This window comes from Salmo salar, chromosome 03, assembly GCF_965601325.2.
Source record: "Salmo salar chromosome 03, fSalSal1, whole genome shotgun sequence".
NCBI lineage: Eukaryota > Metazoa > Chordata > Actinopteri > Salmoniformes > Salmonidae > Salmo > Salmo salar.
Window position 1 is genome coordinate 69025001 of NC_138293.1, and position 17500 is coordinate 69042500.

The following is a 17500-nucleotide window of genomic DNA, read 5'->3' on the forward strand; positions in this document are numbered from 1 at the left end:
ACATAGATACTCAACGATAATAACCCTTATTTATAGTCAGTCGTATACATATTGCATATATTCATATGCTGTATATTATGTAGTCCACACACACACCACACACACACACACACACACACACACACACACACACACACACACACACACACACACACACACACACACACACACACACACACACACACACACACACACACACACACACACACACACCACAGATGCTTTGTATTGGTCGTCTCATGTTGTCTGAGTTGTTTGAGGGAGTAAATAGTGTGGAGAGATTTGCATTTGCAACTCTAAAGTCAGTCAAACAGGCTTAGTAGACTTTATTGGCATGAGGCACTTAGGCTTTTAAACAATACAGTATGTAAATGTCCCTCAAGACACAGAACACTGTGTACCAAAACAAGAACAAAAACCAGAGACATGACACAACAGAACAGACCCCCCTCCCACGTCCCAATTTCTCTCTCTCTCTGTTCTCATCCCTCTCTCACTTCTTTCACTGTGCTTTTGTTCTATTGTTTCCCCCTGCCTCCACCTGTGGATGTGATGATGTCCTTTTAGCCAGCTTGATGACAGACTGCAGTATTAGCTGAGGATCAGTTTGGCCATTCTAGCATACTGTGGTTGAAGGCAGTCTTTGAACACGGTACTGTCTAACAGTCAAAGACAGTGTAATACAGTCACAGTGGCTGTAGAGCCCCGAGCCATGGTACAGGATCAGACCCTGCTGCTCTGTCTGTGGCACTGAGGCTGTCACAGCTCTGAATACAGAGAAAAGGCCATGAACAAAGACAATTAGGGTGCTGCCGTACAGGTTCGAGACGATCCATTTCTCCTGACTGATCCTGCTCACTGGCTAGAACGAGATGCAGCAGATCTCATTGGAATGAGGATGGCACTGGAATTGACCTCAGGTGTGTGAGATGTGTGTGTGTATGTGGGTTAGACGGTGTGTGTGTGTTAGGGGGTGGGTGTGTCTGTTGTGTGTGTGGGTGAGAGTGTGTGTGTGCCTGCGAACTGTATGCGTACAAGTGCATCATTGCGACAAGTGGATTTTTTGGTTCGCACTAATGGCATCTTTAGCAAGACCGTTACGATGGAAACCACGTTACCACGGAAACGCAACCTGTCTCTATGAATTGGAAGTATATCTCAGCCTCTCTCTCTCTCTCTTTTCCTATCTCTCGCCTTCTCTACCTTTCTCTCCTGACCTGATAGTGCAGCTGATGCCAGTTGAGAGGTGTACACATCAGAGAGAGAGAGAGAAAGGGAGAGAGAGAGAGCGAAAGGGAGAGATGAAGTGTGTGGGTTAGAGGTGAGGAGTGGGGTCGGAGGTCATGAGTCATGAGGCAGAGAGCAGCAGCTGTGAGAACTGTTGCTCTGAAAAAGAGAAGAGGATGAGAGGAGGATGTGTGTAAAGGAATAGACAGAAGGATAGATGGAGAATTGGGGCAAGCGGGGCAAACGTTAAACTGAAAGAGTAAGTAGAGGGTAGTAGGAGAAATAATTGCTCACACAATTGGATGGAATGGAGAGATGGAGTGAGAAAGGGGTGAAACAGTATGAAATCAAAAGAGTTCAGATTGAGTCAGTAACGACAGAGTTAGAGAGAGAGGAAGAGTTCTGCCTCATATGTATTTGGGGAGAATAGAAAGGAGGGAGGGAGAGAGAGAGAGAGAGAGAGAGAGAGAGAGAGATTGATTATGCTCTTGTAAGTGCTTTTGGCATTATTGGAACAATGCTGTCCTCCCAATCCAGCCAATTTGAATTAACATTGTGGAGAGAGTGATTGAGAGGGAAATGGAGAACCTGGCAAAGAGATAGCAAGAGAAGGGTAACGGCGGATGCTGAGCGAAGGGGCGCTTTGGCAGTCAGACAGAGGGAGTGAGTGAGGGTCTGGAAGGAGGACAGAGAGATGAATATAAAAAGAGGGGTTTTAAGTAGGGCAGAGATACAGTGAGCTCCAAAAGTATTGGGACAGTGACACATTTTTTGTTGTTTTGGCTCTGTACTCCATGCACAAATATCATACCCCCAGGACATGCTAACCTCTCACCATTAAAATAACAGGGGATGTTAGCATTCTTTCGGGTTATGATATTTATGCCTCTGTAACTTTCACACTTATCATTATTACAATTCATTCAGGATTATCCTTAATCATGGTAGAATCCACATTCATGTAGAAGTGTTTAGAAACATATTATATTCTTATTTACAATAAAAGTGACTCCAAAATGACACAATACATTATTTACCATTAATTTAAATTCGGCACAAAATAATCTGAAACACAACCAAAACAAACAATAAATGCATCCAACAAGTTTATAGAGTCACAAACTTGATGTAGTCATGGGACCAAATACTTAACTTTTGACTAGTTTAATACACATATAAGTGAATGTGTCCCAATACTTTTGGTCCTCTAAAATGTGGGGACGATGTACAAAAAGTGCTGTAATTTCTCAATCGTTTACCTTATATGAAAATACCCTCAAATTAAAGCTCATAGTCATTGTATGATTTCAAACCGAAGTGCTGGAGTACAGAGCCAAAACAAAACCAAAAATGTTAAGTCCCCAGTAGTTTTGGAGCTCACTGTAGATGGTTAGAGACAAAGAGAACAATATATTGGTAGGGTGTGGAAGAAGCTCTTAATGCCTCAATCACACCGACGACCTCATTGCATTTTGGTACATCAGAATTACATTCATTTCCAATGAAACGCTGCGTTTGCCTTGCAGCATTGCGTTGCAGGGGCAGTTGCAGTGCATTCGGTGTTCATCTAATGTATGCGTCAAACTGTATGAGTAGACAGTTTGACAGAAATGGTAGCAGAAGGTGAATGTTGAGCTTTTGTTGCACACATATCCAGATGATGCTGTCGGTGTGTTCTAAGTGCAAGAGAGATGGAGGGACACTGAGAGAACATATGAGAATTTGAAACAAGGATGGAAAGTGATTGAGAAAAAAAGGTGTGAGGGTCTGGTGGAGGACCCAGAAGAAGAGAGTGAAGGATGGATGGAGACACAGAGAGAGAGAGAGACAGGATGGTGAGAGTGTGAGGAGATGGAAGAGGAGAAGATGGGAGGTAGAGAGATGGGAGAGCGAGATAGATGGATCTGAAGGGACAGAGAGCAAGATGGGCGGAGAGATAGATGGAAGACAAATGCACTGTACACTCACAAGGTTATGAGCATTTGTCTCATTTGATTCCTTTTGTAAACTCAACTTCCTCCCTACCTCCTGCCCTTGCTTCTCTCCTTGCCTTCTCTCCCTCTCTCCCTCCCTCTCCCTGACTGCTGGCTGATTGAGGAGGAGTGACCCTGGACATATTGACTGAATCAGCCAGACAAATAAAACAAACAAGTGTTTTTTTAATACTGTATGGGAATACATTACTCTCAGGATAATACGCTGAACTAATTGAAATGAAAAGCCATAGATGGACGGCTGGCCTCTTTTGCTGAATTAGATTTAGTGGAATTTAATATTTGTGCCGTGAATGATTCATTCCTTTGTATTTAACTGAGGGTTAAAGGGGGGGGGTGTGTGTGTGTGTGTGTGTGTGTGGTGTGTGTGTGTGTGTGTGTGTGTGTGTGTGTGTGTGTGTGTGTGTGTGTGTGTGTGTGTGTGTGTGTGTGTGTGTGTGTGTGTGTTAGTAACTGTGTATATTTGACTTTTGGCTTCACACACGCAAATGAGCAAAGAGTTGATGAGGGAGAGTGGAGAACACACACAGGGGTCTATGAGCATAACATCACTGTAGCGGATGGTCTCAGTGTGCGTGGAGGCCGGGGGGGGGGTTGAGTCAGACGGCTAGTAGAATAATGAGGGATAAGAGGTGCCTCCGTACCTGAAAGGGCTTTGGCCCCATCTGATGACCTGCCGCCCAACTAATATCACTCCATTTGATATCTCACTGTGTAAATGGCCAGCGGCATGGTTCAGTAGGAGTGTTCTGTTAGCAGCGGTAGCAGTGGAGCGCAGGTTGGTGGGAGTCAGTGTTGTCTTGTGGATGTGCTGAGATTAGTATGTAGAAAGTAGAGCTACTGGCAATATCTGACTCAGACACTGCTATTTATTCGGGGTTTGTGGCTTCTATGCATCTTCGCTGGCAAAATTGTCTGTATTTCAATTACAGATGGTGTCTGGATAGTTTCTCACAATATGAGAATAACCAGCTGAGATTCCTCTCCAGTGTGTATGTGTGTGTCTGTAGGGTGTGTGTGTATGTGTGTATGTGTGTATGTGTGTATGCGTAGGGTGTGTGTGTATGTGCGTGTGTGTAGGGTGTGTGTGTATGTGCATATGTGTAGGGTGTGTGTGTGTGTGTGTATGTGTAGGGTGTGTGTGTATGTGTGTATGTGTGTATGCGTAGGGGGTGTGTGTATGTGCGTGTGTGTAGGGTGTGTGTGTATGTGCCTATGTGTAGGGTGTGTGTGTATGTGTAGGGTGTGGGTGTGTGTGTATGTGCGTGTGTGTAGGGTGTGTGTGTATGTGCGTGTGTGTAGGGTGTGTGTATGTGTAGGGTGTGTGTGTATGTGCGTGTGTGTAGGGTGTGAGTGTATGTGCGTGTGTGTAGGGTGTGTGTGTATGTGCGCGTCTGTAGGGTGTGTGTGTATGTGCGTGTCTGTAGGGTGTGTGTGTGTGTGTATGTGCGTGTCTGTAGGGTGTGTGTGTATGTGTGTATGTGCGTGTCTATAGGGTGTGTGTGTATGTGCGTGTCTGTAGGGTATGTGCGTGTCTGTAAGGTGTGTGTGTATGTGCGTGTCTGTAGGGTGTGTGTACTGTACAGTATGTGCTCATGGTGTCAATTTGTTGCATATATTTTTAGAATCTTTGGGAAATGTATTTATTGTATTCAGCTCAGATAGAGAGTGAGCATGGAAAATGGGAGCAGAGATCAGGCAGGAAAAGAAAGAGAATGGGGGATAGAGGGAGAGATGGAGAAAAGGATACATGTGGAAAAGTGGAGAAACAAAAGCTTTGCTTGAAATAGATAATTGTTTTAGCCTATTGTAGATATTCAATTTCCAATGGCTGCTGCATACAAGCATCTTGTGGGAGTTGATACTGTCGATATGTTAATGTGGCTGCCGTTGTTGAAAAACGACTGTATAGTATATTTTGCTCTGGCGTCCCTAAATTCACTGTCATGTTGACTCAACCCCAGTTTGAATGTGAACTTGTCTTCCTGCTCAATGACAGAGAGAGGGAAAGCGTGTGAGAGAGGTATAGAGGAGGTGGCTGCCAGAGGCTTGTCTGTACTGTGCCACAGCTGGTGAGACAGTGTGCAGTCACAGTGTGGGAGAGGAAGTGCAGCCTCACTCCAGCGTCTGTGCTGCTCTATGCCCCCTGCCGCTGTTAGGAGGATGGAGGGAGAATAGCCAGTGGATGGATGCATGCAGGGTGGGTTGTAATAGGGTTTGAACAATATCACATTTTGATAATAGTGATGATAGGAATATAGTCGTTTAACAGATGCTTTAATCCAAAGAGAAATTCCACGGTAACAGAATTACGCTGATGTATATCAAACAAAAACCCTTGATTTCAAAGTTTAACAAACCATAGAACATAGAATTTCCACTGAAAATGTAACAAAAACACATTTACAGGAATAACTGTGCAAATACAACGTTTGGTAACAGAATAAAACTGAGGGAGATTCTGTTACCAAACTTTGCATCTGCACAGTTTCCCAGTAAATGTTTTTATTTATTTACTGTGTAAGTTGTTCAAAGAAGTCATTGTTGTATAGTTTGTTAAACTTTTAAATTATTGTTTTTTGTTTGGCATACATTTAAAAAAAAATCTGAGTGTAATTCTGTTGCCATGGAAAGCGACTTGAAGTGAAAACATATTCAGTATGCTGTATGTTGCGCATTGCAGGAAATGAACCTACCATTCTGCTGTTGAAAGCACCCTGATATGAAGATTATATAACAAGTATATCTACTGGGGTCAAGTGTCAGTCACTCAACTTTTTATTATAGCTGTGCAGTTTTGGAAAGATCTCGTCAATGTTTTACATCATTTCGTTTTATTCTACATTGTCCTACTTCATTAAAATAGAATTTTAGATTTCATCCATATGTATGCCAGCTATAACAAAGTAACCCTCTTTTTCCCTCTCTACCCTTTCTCGTGCTATCTCTTCCTCTCCCCCTCTCCCTCTGTTCTTCTTTTCAAATTCAGTTCAAAGGTGAACTTTATTGGCTTATTGGCATGACTGCTGTGTTGCCAAAGCAGTTAAACACTGGATCAGCAGCACATCACTATAGAGCAGTCTCCTTTAATCCCCCTACACCTCTCTCTCCCTCCCTCCCTCCCTCCCTCCCTCCCTCCCTCCCTCCCTCCCTCCCTCCCTCCCTCCCACATTCAGGTTCAAAAGAGTCTTTATTGGCTTGACATGGTTATACATGTACTGCTCCAGTGTTAACACACAGCTAGTGCAGTAACAACAACCTCGTCCTCTCTTTCTCTCACTATGCTCTGTCTTTCTCTTTTTCTATGTTCTCTTTCTCTCTCTCCAATAATACTTCTCGTTTTACTGTTGGTGGGTTCCATGGGCTCCTGAGTGGCGCAGCGGTCTAAGACACTGCATCTCAGTGCAAGAGGTGTCACTACAGTCCTTGGTTCGAATCCAGGCTGCATCACATCTGGCTGCGATTGGGGGTCCCATAGGGTGGCGCACAACTGGCCCAGCGCCGTCCGGGTTTGGCCGGGGTAGGCCGTCATTGTAAAATAAAAATGTGTTCTTAACTAACTTACCTAGTTAAATATATAAAAATACAAGTAAAGAAAATGTCTGTGTGCTCTGCAGAATGTGTGTGAGAGAATAGATGGGAATGAATTAAACATTTTTGATGGTGGAAAGGAGGTTGCTGGGTTTACTGGTTGATGACATTAATGGGCCATTGTTCCATTTACATATTGTTGTGTTTAAAAGCTTTGGCAGCGTCGCCTTTCATTCCAGTCTGAATCTCTGGGAGAGCTAGTGTGTGTGGGAGTGTGTCTGTGTGTGTGTGGGAGTGTGTGTGTGTGTGTGTGTGTGTGTGTGTGTGTGTGTGTGTGTGTGTGTGTGTGTGTGTGTGTGTGTGTGTGTGTGTGTGTGTGTGTGTGTGTGTGTGTGTGTGTGTGTGTGTGTGCGTGTGTGGGAGTGTATGTTGGAGAGGGAGACAGAAAGAGGAAAGTATGAGAGGTGGAAAGAGATGCTTGTCCTGTTGTCCCACTTCACAGACGGAGTCAGATCAAGTCAGAGAGTTAACAAGGGAGTGATACTCTTAAGAATTCATGAGTCCAGTGGCAGGTTGGATGCTCTCCCACCAGAACCTGAAAAGCCACAGCAGACACATGCCTTGTAGGAGTTTTGTCAGCCAGCCACGGCCCAAGGGCACGTTAGTCTGCCAGTGTCACGCCTGGCAGAACGAGGGCCACACACACACACACACACACACACACACACACACACACACACACACACACACACACACACACACACACACACACACACACACACACACACACACACACACACAGGACAAGCGACCTGGATATGACAAGGGGACTGTTGTGGTATCAGTGATTTTAAAGGGAGGAGGGGTCTTGGGTGGCTCAGTGACAAAGCAGAGCGAGAGGCAGCTAGGGAAGGAGGAGGGAGTGTGTAGATTGGCTTATTGTCTTACCCTGTCTTGTAACATGTTCCGCTTTGGAAATACTCCTGTCATGCCAATAAAGCAGATTTGAATTTTAATCTGGCTAATTGGTGGGAGCACGGGTAAGGAGGAGCTGCGAGGGAGGGGGAAAAAGGAGAAACAGGGTGGTCTTTTCACACGGACAGTGACGGAGAGCATGCTTACATGTTGCCTGAAAAAGAACACATAGAAACTCAGACACTCACTCTCACAGAGACCTGTCTGACCTGTCTGACCTGTCTGAGCTGTCCATGAGGTGGGGATGTGTTCTGGGTGCAGGGTTATGGGCGGAGGCTGACCACTGCCCCTGTCCTGCCCTGCTCTGCCGCGTGTGTGTGTGTGGGCGTGTGAGAGCGAGCGCATTGAGGCAAACCTGGTGTTACCTCCAGCTCTGTGGGTGCTGGCACGGGGAGTCAGTGTCTGTTAGCACAGAGACGTCTGAGTGTGAAGTGGCGAGACGCGGCCACAGCATGACCATGGCTCAGGGCCTGTTGTGGCGGAGAAAGAGGACAGGTGAAATTTAGGATGAGGGCAGAGAGAGAGGTAGGGAAAGAGAGAAAGAGAGAGAGAGAGAGAGAGAGAGAGAGAGAGAGAGAGAGCAGCAAAGGAATGACATTGGCCGCCTGCAAAGGATTAACCTACTGTAAGACGGGGGTTTTGAGTGCATGTCATGACCACAGGAGATGTTGTGGGCCGATCAGTATTTCTGCAGCCTTTTTATTAAGACAGAGCTGGTAATGGGTGGAAAGACGTCAAACTGCTGCAGCCCTCAGTTGCTTGCCGTCTAAAGTTAGACAAGAAATGCGCCATAGAGAACGATCTGTGTGAGTTAAGTGGTTCGGGTTTAAGTCTCATGTCGAAAGGTGGTTCTTCTTCTCTTTTCCCTGGAAGGGCTGCTGTGACAGGTGGTTACATTATAATCACAATCATGTTAGGGGCAAAATTAGCCAAATATTTTAATCAAGACCTGGGATTTTTTAATTAGGGCTCAAAAAGTAGTTAGAATAAGGTCACCACTAATTAAGTGATGGTCTGACAAATGTGAGAACTAATTAAGTCTGCATGTGTTTGATTAAAGATAAGGAGGTTTTTATGATAAGAAATATGATGATGAAGCATGAGAGCAGGGAAGAGAGGCAGGTCTAATTGAGGTAGAGATAATACTTGTGTCGTGAGAGAGCTGGAGAGAGACAGAGAGAGAGGGACAGAATGAGACACAAGTGAGTGAACATGTTCACTACATTTTTTGAAATTCATTTTGATTATGTATTCTGAGTGCATGCATTATTTGTGTTCATATCAGCATGTTTGATTGGACAATTCTGTTAGCAATTATGTACTTTATGAGGTGTTGCGTGTGTGTATCCTGCACTGTAGATTTTAAACAAGCTAGTCTTCTAGCAAGACCCAGGTGTTCTCTCTCTCTCTCTCTCTCTCTCTCTCTCCCGCTTGCTCTCTCTCTCTCCTCCCCTCTCTCTCTCTCTCTCTCTCTCTCTCTCTCTCTCTCTCTCTCTCTCTCTCTCTCCTGCTTGCTCTCTCTCTCTCCCTCTTGCTCTCCTCTCTTTCTCCCCTTCTTGCTCTCCTGCCTCGTTCTTGCATCTCTACCCATCAGGCAGTGCAGAGCAGCAGTCAATAGCAACCCCCCTCGCTCATGTTCAAAGAACCCTTTATAGGCAGGATAGAAATATGCATTGTCAAAACCTTGGAGCAGACAGCACACTCACACAAGTAGAAAAACAGCAATGGTGGTTCTGAAAAAAATCAAATACACTTGAACATTCTTCAAAACGGCAAAAAAATCTATATTGTTGCTGAGGCATGGAGAACAGGTACTCTTACAGGCTAGCAGTAATGCAAAGCACACCCACATACGGAATACAGTGTACATTGAATACTTGTGTGGGTTGGGGTGCCGTGGACTGTATGTCCTCACTATACTGTATATGCTGTACTGTAGGCAACTTTGTCCCAGATCTGTTTGTGTGCAGTCAGTGTACATAACATACGCTGTACATATGGTGCATATGGTGCATAAATGTATTTTTGCCTCTTGCATACATATTTTTGCATACAGGTTGTGCCTGTATGCATGTATTCAGAGGCAGGGCTGGGAGAAGCTCCATTTCTTTGTAGGCATTGGTGTGTCCCTGCGTGTGTAATTGAAATACCTGAGTTATTGACTCTCTCACTCCAAGTCAAATGGCAGCTTGGTGAGTGTGTGAGCTCTCTCATTGGACAGCTGTGGGGCAGGCAGCCAGGCGGAGAGAGGACCTATCTCTGGCTCTGTCAGGTAGGGCTGGTAATAGCCAGGGACCTCACGATGTCAGGTGCCGAAATGATATGTATTGCGATTTCCACGATTCTATATGTATTGTGATCCCATACTGCGATTTTATTGCGATTTTATGTTCCAAACAAATTGCTCACTATATGTCTGCTGCAGAGAGACAAGCGAGAGCATGAGAAAATGACTTTTGATCAGTCATGGAAATAAAAGTGCTGAAGGCATGTTGGCTCACTGTTTAAAAAGAAGATGGAGAACAAGCTATAGGATGGAAAATACCCGAGTTTTGGCGCAGGTACAGCCGACTAGCGCTAGCTAGCTAACGCTACCTAGAAAAAAGACAAATATTTCTTATTTTTACAAATTGATACTTGGAGTCAAAGTATCAATATAATATTGTCAAGAAATAATATAGCGATATGTAACTGAATCGGTTATCCCCCCCCTCACTACTGTCGGGGCTTCTGGGTACTGCTGAGAGGAGGGTATACATGTGCATCCTGTCTGTCCCTGACAGCACCAATCGGCTGTGGGTTAGCAGCTTTGGCTGGCGCTGCCCTGACTCCCTGGCCCGCTGCTGCTCACTCATTCTGCAGTCTGTACCAGGTCACAGCCCACCAGCCACCCGCTCCCCTCATTGTTACCATAGACCCCACTCCCTCCCCCTCCCTCCATACTCACCTTCTCTCACGATTCTATTGATCTCTCAGACTAATTTCTCTCCCTCCTTTCTTTTCTGTTGATTCCTCTCTCTTTTACCCTCTTCGTTCCTCACCCAGCGTACTCTCTCTGTCTCTGTCTCTCTCTCCCTTTATCCCTCAGTGTTGTTCCCTCTCTCCTCCTATTATTTAGCCTCTGTTTTGTGGTCCAGTACAGTAGACTGCAGCGGCTGCTTGGGACAGACAGAGACACACTCCCTCCTCAGGTATTTTAATGTGTGCTAATCGATGCCCCAGCGCTCAGGGAGGTGATCATTCGGACTGACCTTAATTATTGTTGCTGTAAATGAAGCCAGTCTTTATTTGGCTCTGGGTCCTTTTTCCTCTCTCTTTTCTTCTTCTCTTTTTTTTCTTCACCTCTTTTTTTTTGCTAATGAAAATTCTGCGGACCTCTGGCTCTCTGAATGACTGCATGGGCCAGTACATTAACACTGCTCTTAGAAAGAGAGGAGGGGAGCTGCAGGCGACCGTGTGGAGGAGGGGGGCTGGAAATTCAATTATAACTGTGTCCTGGCAGTAATTTCACTGGAATAAATGGGACAGGGAGCGGGAGAGGAGATAGGGAAAGATCACAGGAGAGAGGGACATGAGAAAGAAAGAGGCAAAAGGGGATGAGATGGGATGAAGGTAGTGTGTAGAGGGACACATGGAAGAGAGCTAGGGGGTCAATCATGGCTTAGTGGAGAGGAAGGTACAGTGGAAATTTACATTGACTTAGACATGTGGAATATACTGTTGTGGAATATACTGTTGTGGAATATACTGTTTATTCACAGTTATTAAGTACATGTACTGTATATTATATATAAGTGGCAAACACACACAGCATACTTATTCACCCCTTTCTGCTGTGCCTTTTAAGGGGTTTAGTCTGATCTCATTCATGTGGAAACAAGGTAACGGATCAACCCATGTGCGTCCCCTGGGTTGTAGAGGTTAGGCTTTGATGTTGAGTGAAGCACGGATTCCTAAGCCAAAGAGATTTCAATACCCTGCCTGGCTGACAGACACGCCTGGTTTTACACTCCGACGCACACACTGACACACACAGAAACACGGCCGCACACACACACACACATACAGTATTGGGGAAAAAACTGCAGAGTTGTCTAGACACCTCCTCTCCAGTTCAATATTAAATGTGGACATGTAACATAGCATTACTAACCCCCCCTCTTCTGTTCCCCCCAGGATGACAACTCTATGTTCTTCCAGTTCGGCCCGTCCATCGAGCAGCAGGCCTCGGTCATGCTCAACATCATGGAGGAGTACGACTGGTACATCTTCTCCATCGTCACCACATACTACCCCGGATACCTGGACTTTGTCACCAAGGTAACCAATACACACCCTCACGACAAGATAGCTCTCTCTTTTTCCCTCCTTCATTTGAGTACTGCCACCAGGCAGTCCATGAGCAGATTCTAACGTCACCGTGGACTTATAGCCTTAACTTCTAGGATAGTGATAGGAAGGCAACTACTAAGCCGGCGGCTAATCTCAACTTGTTCATGTAGTCAGGAAGTGTCTGTAGGTATTTACATCTGTTACGTCGAGAGAAATCTGATTGCCTTGTCAAATGGCCCTTCAGACCCCTCACCCACCTACCTCTTCCTCCCTGGTCCCTCCGTCCCTTCCTCTATCCTGTAGATCCGGAGCACCATAGAGAACAGCTTTGTGGGCTGGGAGCTGGAGGAGGTTCTGCTGCTGGACATGTCAGTGGACGATGGAGACTCGAAGATCCAGAACCAGCTGAAGAAGCTGCAGAGCCCCGTCATCCTGCTGTACTGCACTAAGGAGGAGGCCAACACCATCTTCGAAGTGGCCCACTCCGTAGGGATCACGGGCTACGGCTACACCTGGATCGTCCCCTCGCTGGTAGCTGGGGACGCTGAAGTGATCCCTGCCGAGTTCCCTACAGGTTGGTTTGGAATAAGTTCTATGTGATTTATCTCCATTTAAAGTCTATGATTGGTTGTGGTTTTGATGTTGATTTATAGTTGGGAATATGTGGGACCAGGTAGCTGGTACTGATCAAATCCTAACCTGAAATCCATGCACGCAATGCACATTTTTGGGTGCAAAATCTTACATTGATATTTCTGCATGATTTACGATAAATCATTGTAAATCGCTTGCCTCTCAAGTTGATGGATATGGCCCTAATATATTACCGTGTTAGCTATGTAAATCATATGATGTGTGATGGTCGAGTGGGCAGGGTAATGAACATGTTTTTCTGCAGGTTTTAACTGTCCCTTGAGAAGGTTTGTCCTGCACATTAGTCTGTGACAGATGGCAGATACTGCATGAATTAAGGGTGTTTTGTGTCAAACTGTCAAAATCAACACTTCAGTTTATCACTGTTTGATGAATGTACATTATAGGCCTTACAGTAACCTTCAGAATGTGAATTGTCTCACTATGTTCATATTTCTAGCACATGTAGGCCTATACCTTTAATGGAGAATTTACTAACTCATTTAGAGTAAAAATAATGTGGTACGCGATATAGTTAAGGCCTGGTGTTTGCGATGGTTCAGTGTGAAGCCAAGGTGCACGCTAACATGCTAATTTGTTAACAGGCATGCTAAATACTTTTCGGCCATGTTTAATGGACTCCAATCCTCATAGGTAATTCCACTGATGCGTTCCTTAAGTGGCACTCTGGGGAGCTACAGTATCTCAATCTCACCTCCTCCCCCTCCACTATCCCTCTCTCTCCTCCTCCTCCTCTATCCCTGTCTCTCCTCCTCCTCCTCTATCCCTCTGTCCTCCTCCTCCTCTATCCCTCTCTCTCCTCCTCCTCCTCTATCCCTCTCTCTCCTCCTCCTCCTCTATCCCTCTCTCCTCCTCCTCCTCTATCCCTCTCTCTCCTCCTCCTCTATCCCTCTCTCTCCTCCTCCTCCTCTATCCCTCTCTCTCCTCCTCCTCCTCTATCCCTCTCTCCTCCTCCTCCTCTATCCCTCTCTCTCCTCCTCCTCCTCTATCCCTCTCTCTCCTCCTCCTCCTCTATCCCTCTGTCCTCCTCCTCCTCTATCCCTCTCTCCTCCTCCTCCTCCTCTATCCCTCTCTCCTCCTCCTCCTCTATCCCTCTCTCTCCTCCTCCTCCTCTATCCCTCTCTCTCCTCCTCCTCCTCCTCTATCCCTCTCTCTCCTCCTCCTCCTCTATCCCTCTGTCCTCCTCCTCCTCTATCCCTCTCTCCTCCTCCTCCTCCTCTATCCCTCTCTCCTCCTCCTCCTCTATCCCTCTCTCTCCTCCTCTATCCCTCTCTCCTCCTCTTCCGCCTCTATCCCTCTCTCTTTCGCAATTCACTTTAACACACTTCTCATGACGCACAGATATTGCTAACGTATTTAGCATTTGACCCTCCTAGTCTTACATCACAGACGATGATGGCACCAATGGCGTGGTTTTGTAATCAGGTCCTCCAATCAACAGTTAGAACGAGAAGGAGGGGCGGGGAGTAGAGGACTACTGCAGTTCAAATGGAAGGACAAGGCGTCTGGTTCTCAGAGCACACGTGCTCATACACCTCCAAGTCAACGCCACTGTCCCCCACTTCCTGTTTACCCCCATCGCTAAGGGAGATGAGATTTTCTAAGTTCATGCAACATTTTCCTCATGTCCTGAGATGGACAGGTCCAACTGGCTACCAACCAACCAACCCTTTCCACTAGCATGCACACACTGTAGTTCTATAATATCCTTTTTGTAGGGTGACTATAAAAGCCTTGAGAAAGTGTCAACAGAGTGTGACATTAGATATGGTCCTGGAGAGACTGAGCTGTCATCCCAGAGCCCCGTGGGTCTACAGGTTGGATGCTGTCTGTCTATTTCTGTCCAGTTGCCTGGTAATGGATTGGCCAGACCCTGTCAAGTGGGCTGGAGCAGACAGAGAGGGTGTGAGGATGCAGTTTGACTGAGAAGAGAGGAGAGGGGTGGCTGGCAGTGGTGTGTGGCACACGCCTCATAGTGTGTTTAGCCCCTTTTCCTCTACTCTCTTTCTCTATCTCCCTCCTGCCACTGTCTCCTCTGTCGACTGTATGTTATGGATCTCTATCTTTCTGCTCTCCCTTTCTTCCTATTCTCATCACTATATCTGTTTCTGCCTCTTCCCTCATTTCTCTCTCTCTCTTGCTCTCTCTATCCACCCCCTCCTTCTCATCTCTCTCTCTCTCTGTCTCTCTACAGGTTTAATCTCTGTGTCGTATGACGAGTGGGACTACGGCCTGGAGGCTCGCGTGCGCGATGGGGTGGCTGTCATCGCCATGGCAACCTCCACCATGATGCTCGACAGGGGGGCACACACCCTGATGAAGTCTGAGTGCCACGGGGCCACGGACAAGAAGGGGCCCATTGCTGGGAACCCCAATGAGGTGCTCAGGTAAATCTGGGGCGGATCGCCTATCAACCCTTTGAAATCTTTCAACATCTGCACACACAAAGAGTAACACACACATACACACACATCTCCCTCCCTAAACAGCCCCCCATCCCCATGCTGCACCCCCACACCCGGACCCTCTCCTTTCCTCTGCTGGGCCTTTTGAACTGGTTGTGACGCGGAGCATTCTGCCGCGCTTTGCTTTGCCAGCGCTTTAATTGGTCCCAGTGGCGTTTCAGTCTGAGAACAGTAGCCCATTGCGCTGCTCTGTGGAACTGAGCGTGGTATTGCATTCCGGGGCAGTTCCACCCTACTCTGTGTTTTGCCACTCTGCCTCTATGTGTTGGGGGATTGTTGGGCATCCTGTTGGGACACCAAAGTGGGTTTGGCTGCTTACAAAAATCCTGTTTCCTCCACTGATTCGGGGCTTGTTGGGAGCGGCTGAGTGCTATTTCTGTTGCTGTATCACGGCAGCACCTGGGGATGCTCTGAGCTTTCTCCCGCACAAGCGTTTCTGGTTGCAGTTCAAAGCCTAACTGAGTCTAGCTCACTTCGGAAGCTCTGCCTGCTGTATTGTCTCACAGGAAGCTGTCAGATATCATTTCAGCGTAGGCCTCTTACGTTATGCCGTATTCGTTTGCCACTGCCCAGTGCTTTTAGATAACGGCACAGCTACTATCACTGGTATATTTGCCCTCTGTAATACTCTCCCCAGCCACCTCTAACGCTGGTATATTTGCCCTCTGTAAGACTCTCCCCAGCCACCTCTAACCCTGGTATATTTGCCCTCTGTAATACTCTCCCCAGCCACCTCTAACCCTGGTATATTTGCCCTCTGTAATACTCTCCCCAGCCACCTCTAACCCTGGTATATTTGCCCTCTGTAATACTCTTCCCAGCCACCTCTAACCCTGGTATATTTGCCCTCTGTAATACTCTCCCCAGCCACCTCTAACCCTGGTATATTTGCCCTCTGTAATACTCTCCCCAGCCACCTCTAACCCTGGTATATTTGCCCTCTGTAATACTCTCCCCAGCCACCTCTAACCCTGGTATATTTGCACTCTGTAATACTCTCCCCAGCCACCTCTAACCCTGGTATATTTGTCCTCTGTCTTCAGGGGGTCAATGAGCTGATTAGCAGCAAGCCCACAGATAGACAGATAGACTCTTGCTAACTCAATCAGTGCTTCCTGTCATGTGATAGATCTAGCACTATGGGGCTATGAGAGCAGCCTGATGGGATGGCAGAGGTTCTCAGAGCTATAACAGCCTATATTACTATGTATCGTCATTTTATTGTCTTTTTGAATTTATCGGATAAAAAAGATAAAGAAGTCTATGTCCACTTACACATAGCCTTTCTGTGTGACTCTAGCTGAAATATGAAACATGTATGTTGATACTTTGCTGTACTTCCCTTCAGGGTTTTTCACTCCCGGAGAGTTAGGGGACCTGATTGGTGCTATAAGTCATGTGCGGAAAAACTAAATGAAATCCTGTATTTGCCCGAGGTATTTGTCAAGGATCTAGGACACCAGTATAAAGTATCATATGTGAGTGGTGTGTTTTTTTAAATTCTAAGTGAATGGATATTTTCTTTTCTTATAAGAGAATCATGTTGAAGTCAGGAGAAACACACCATGGAATACATTGAATGACTTTTACCTGTACTTTTACGTACAGGCAGAGTATAGTATGGACCATTCCATTAGTGGAACCAGAAGGCACCTGGATCATGGTCTAACAAAGCTGACTCTGACCCACCTAAACAAGAACAAGTTACGTGTTATAAATGAGCAGTGTGTTGGAAAAGGGGTCAAGTGCTTTTCCATAGATTCTGTTTTTCAAAATTAATATCAGGGTTCATTTATTAAAACCTCCTAATCAATATTTCACAATATTGCCTGTGTGTTCACCGTACTGTAACTACATAATCTGACATGTGGCCTGTGTGTTCACCGTACTGTATATACATAATCTGACATGTGGCCTGTGTGTTCACCGTACTGTATCTACATAATCTGACATGTGGCCTGTGTGTTCACCGTACTGTATCTACATAATCTGACATGTGGCCTGTGTGGTCACCGTACTGTATCTACATAATCTGACATGTGGCCTGTGTGTTCACCGTACTGTATCTACATAATCTGACATGTGGCCTGTGTGTTCACCGTACTGTATCTACATAATCTGACATGTGGCCTGTGTGTTCACCGTACTGTATCTACATAATCTGACATGTGGCCTGTGTGTTCACCGTACTGTATCTACATAATCTGACATGTGGCCTGTGTGTTCACCGTACTGTATCTACATAATCTGACATGTGGCCTGTGTGTTCACCGTACTGTATCTACATAATCTGACATGTGGCCTGTGTGTTCACCGTACTGT

The 17500-nt window shown here is 46.0% G+C and overlaps 1 protein-coding gene across 1 annotated transcript in view; it reads left to right on the top strand.

Annotated features, from left to right (window-relative positions):
* Positions 1-17500, top strand: part of LOC106601208 (glutamate receptor ionotropic, NMDA 2B) — an 88616-nt gene that overhangs the window by 44766 nt on the left and 26350 nt on the right. Inside the window, exons 4-6 of the mRNA XM_082971418.1 lie at positions 11904-12047; positions 12363-12633; positions 14908-15100. Coding sequence (XP_082827544.1) covers positions 11904-12047; positions 12363-12633; positions 14908-15100 — 608 coding nt within the window. The remainder of the gene's footprint in view (positions 1-11903; positions 12048-12362; positions 12634-14907; positions 15101-17500) is intronic.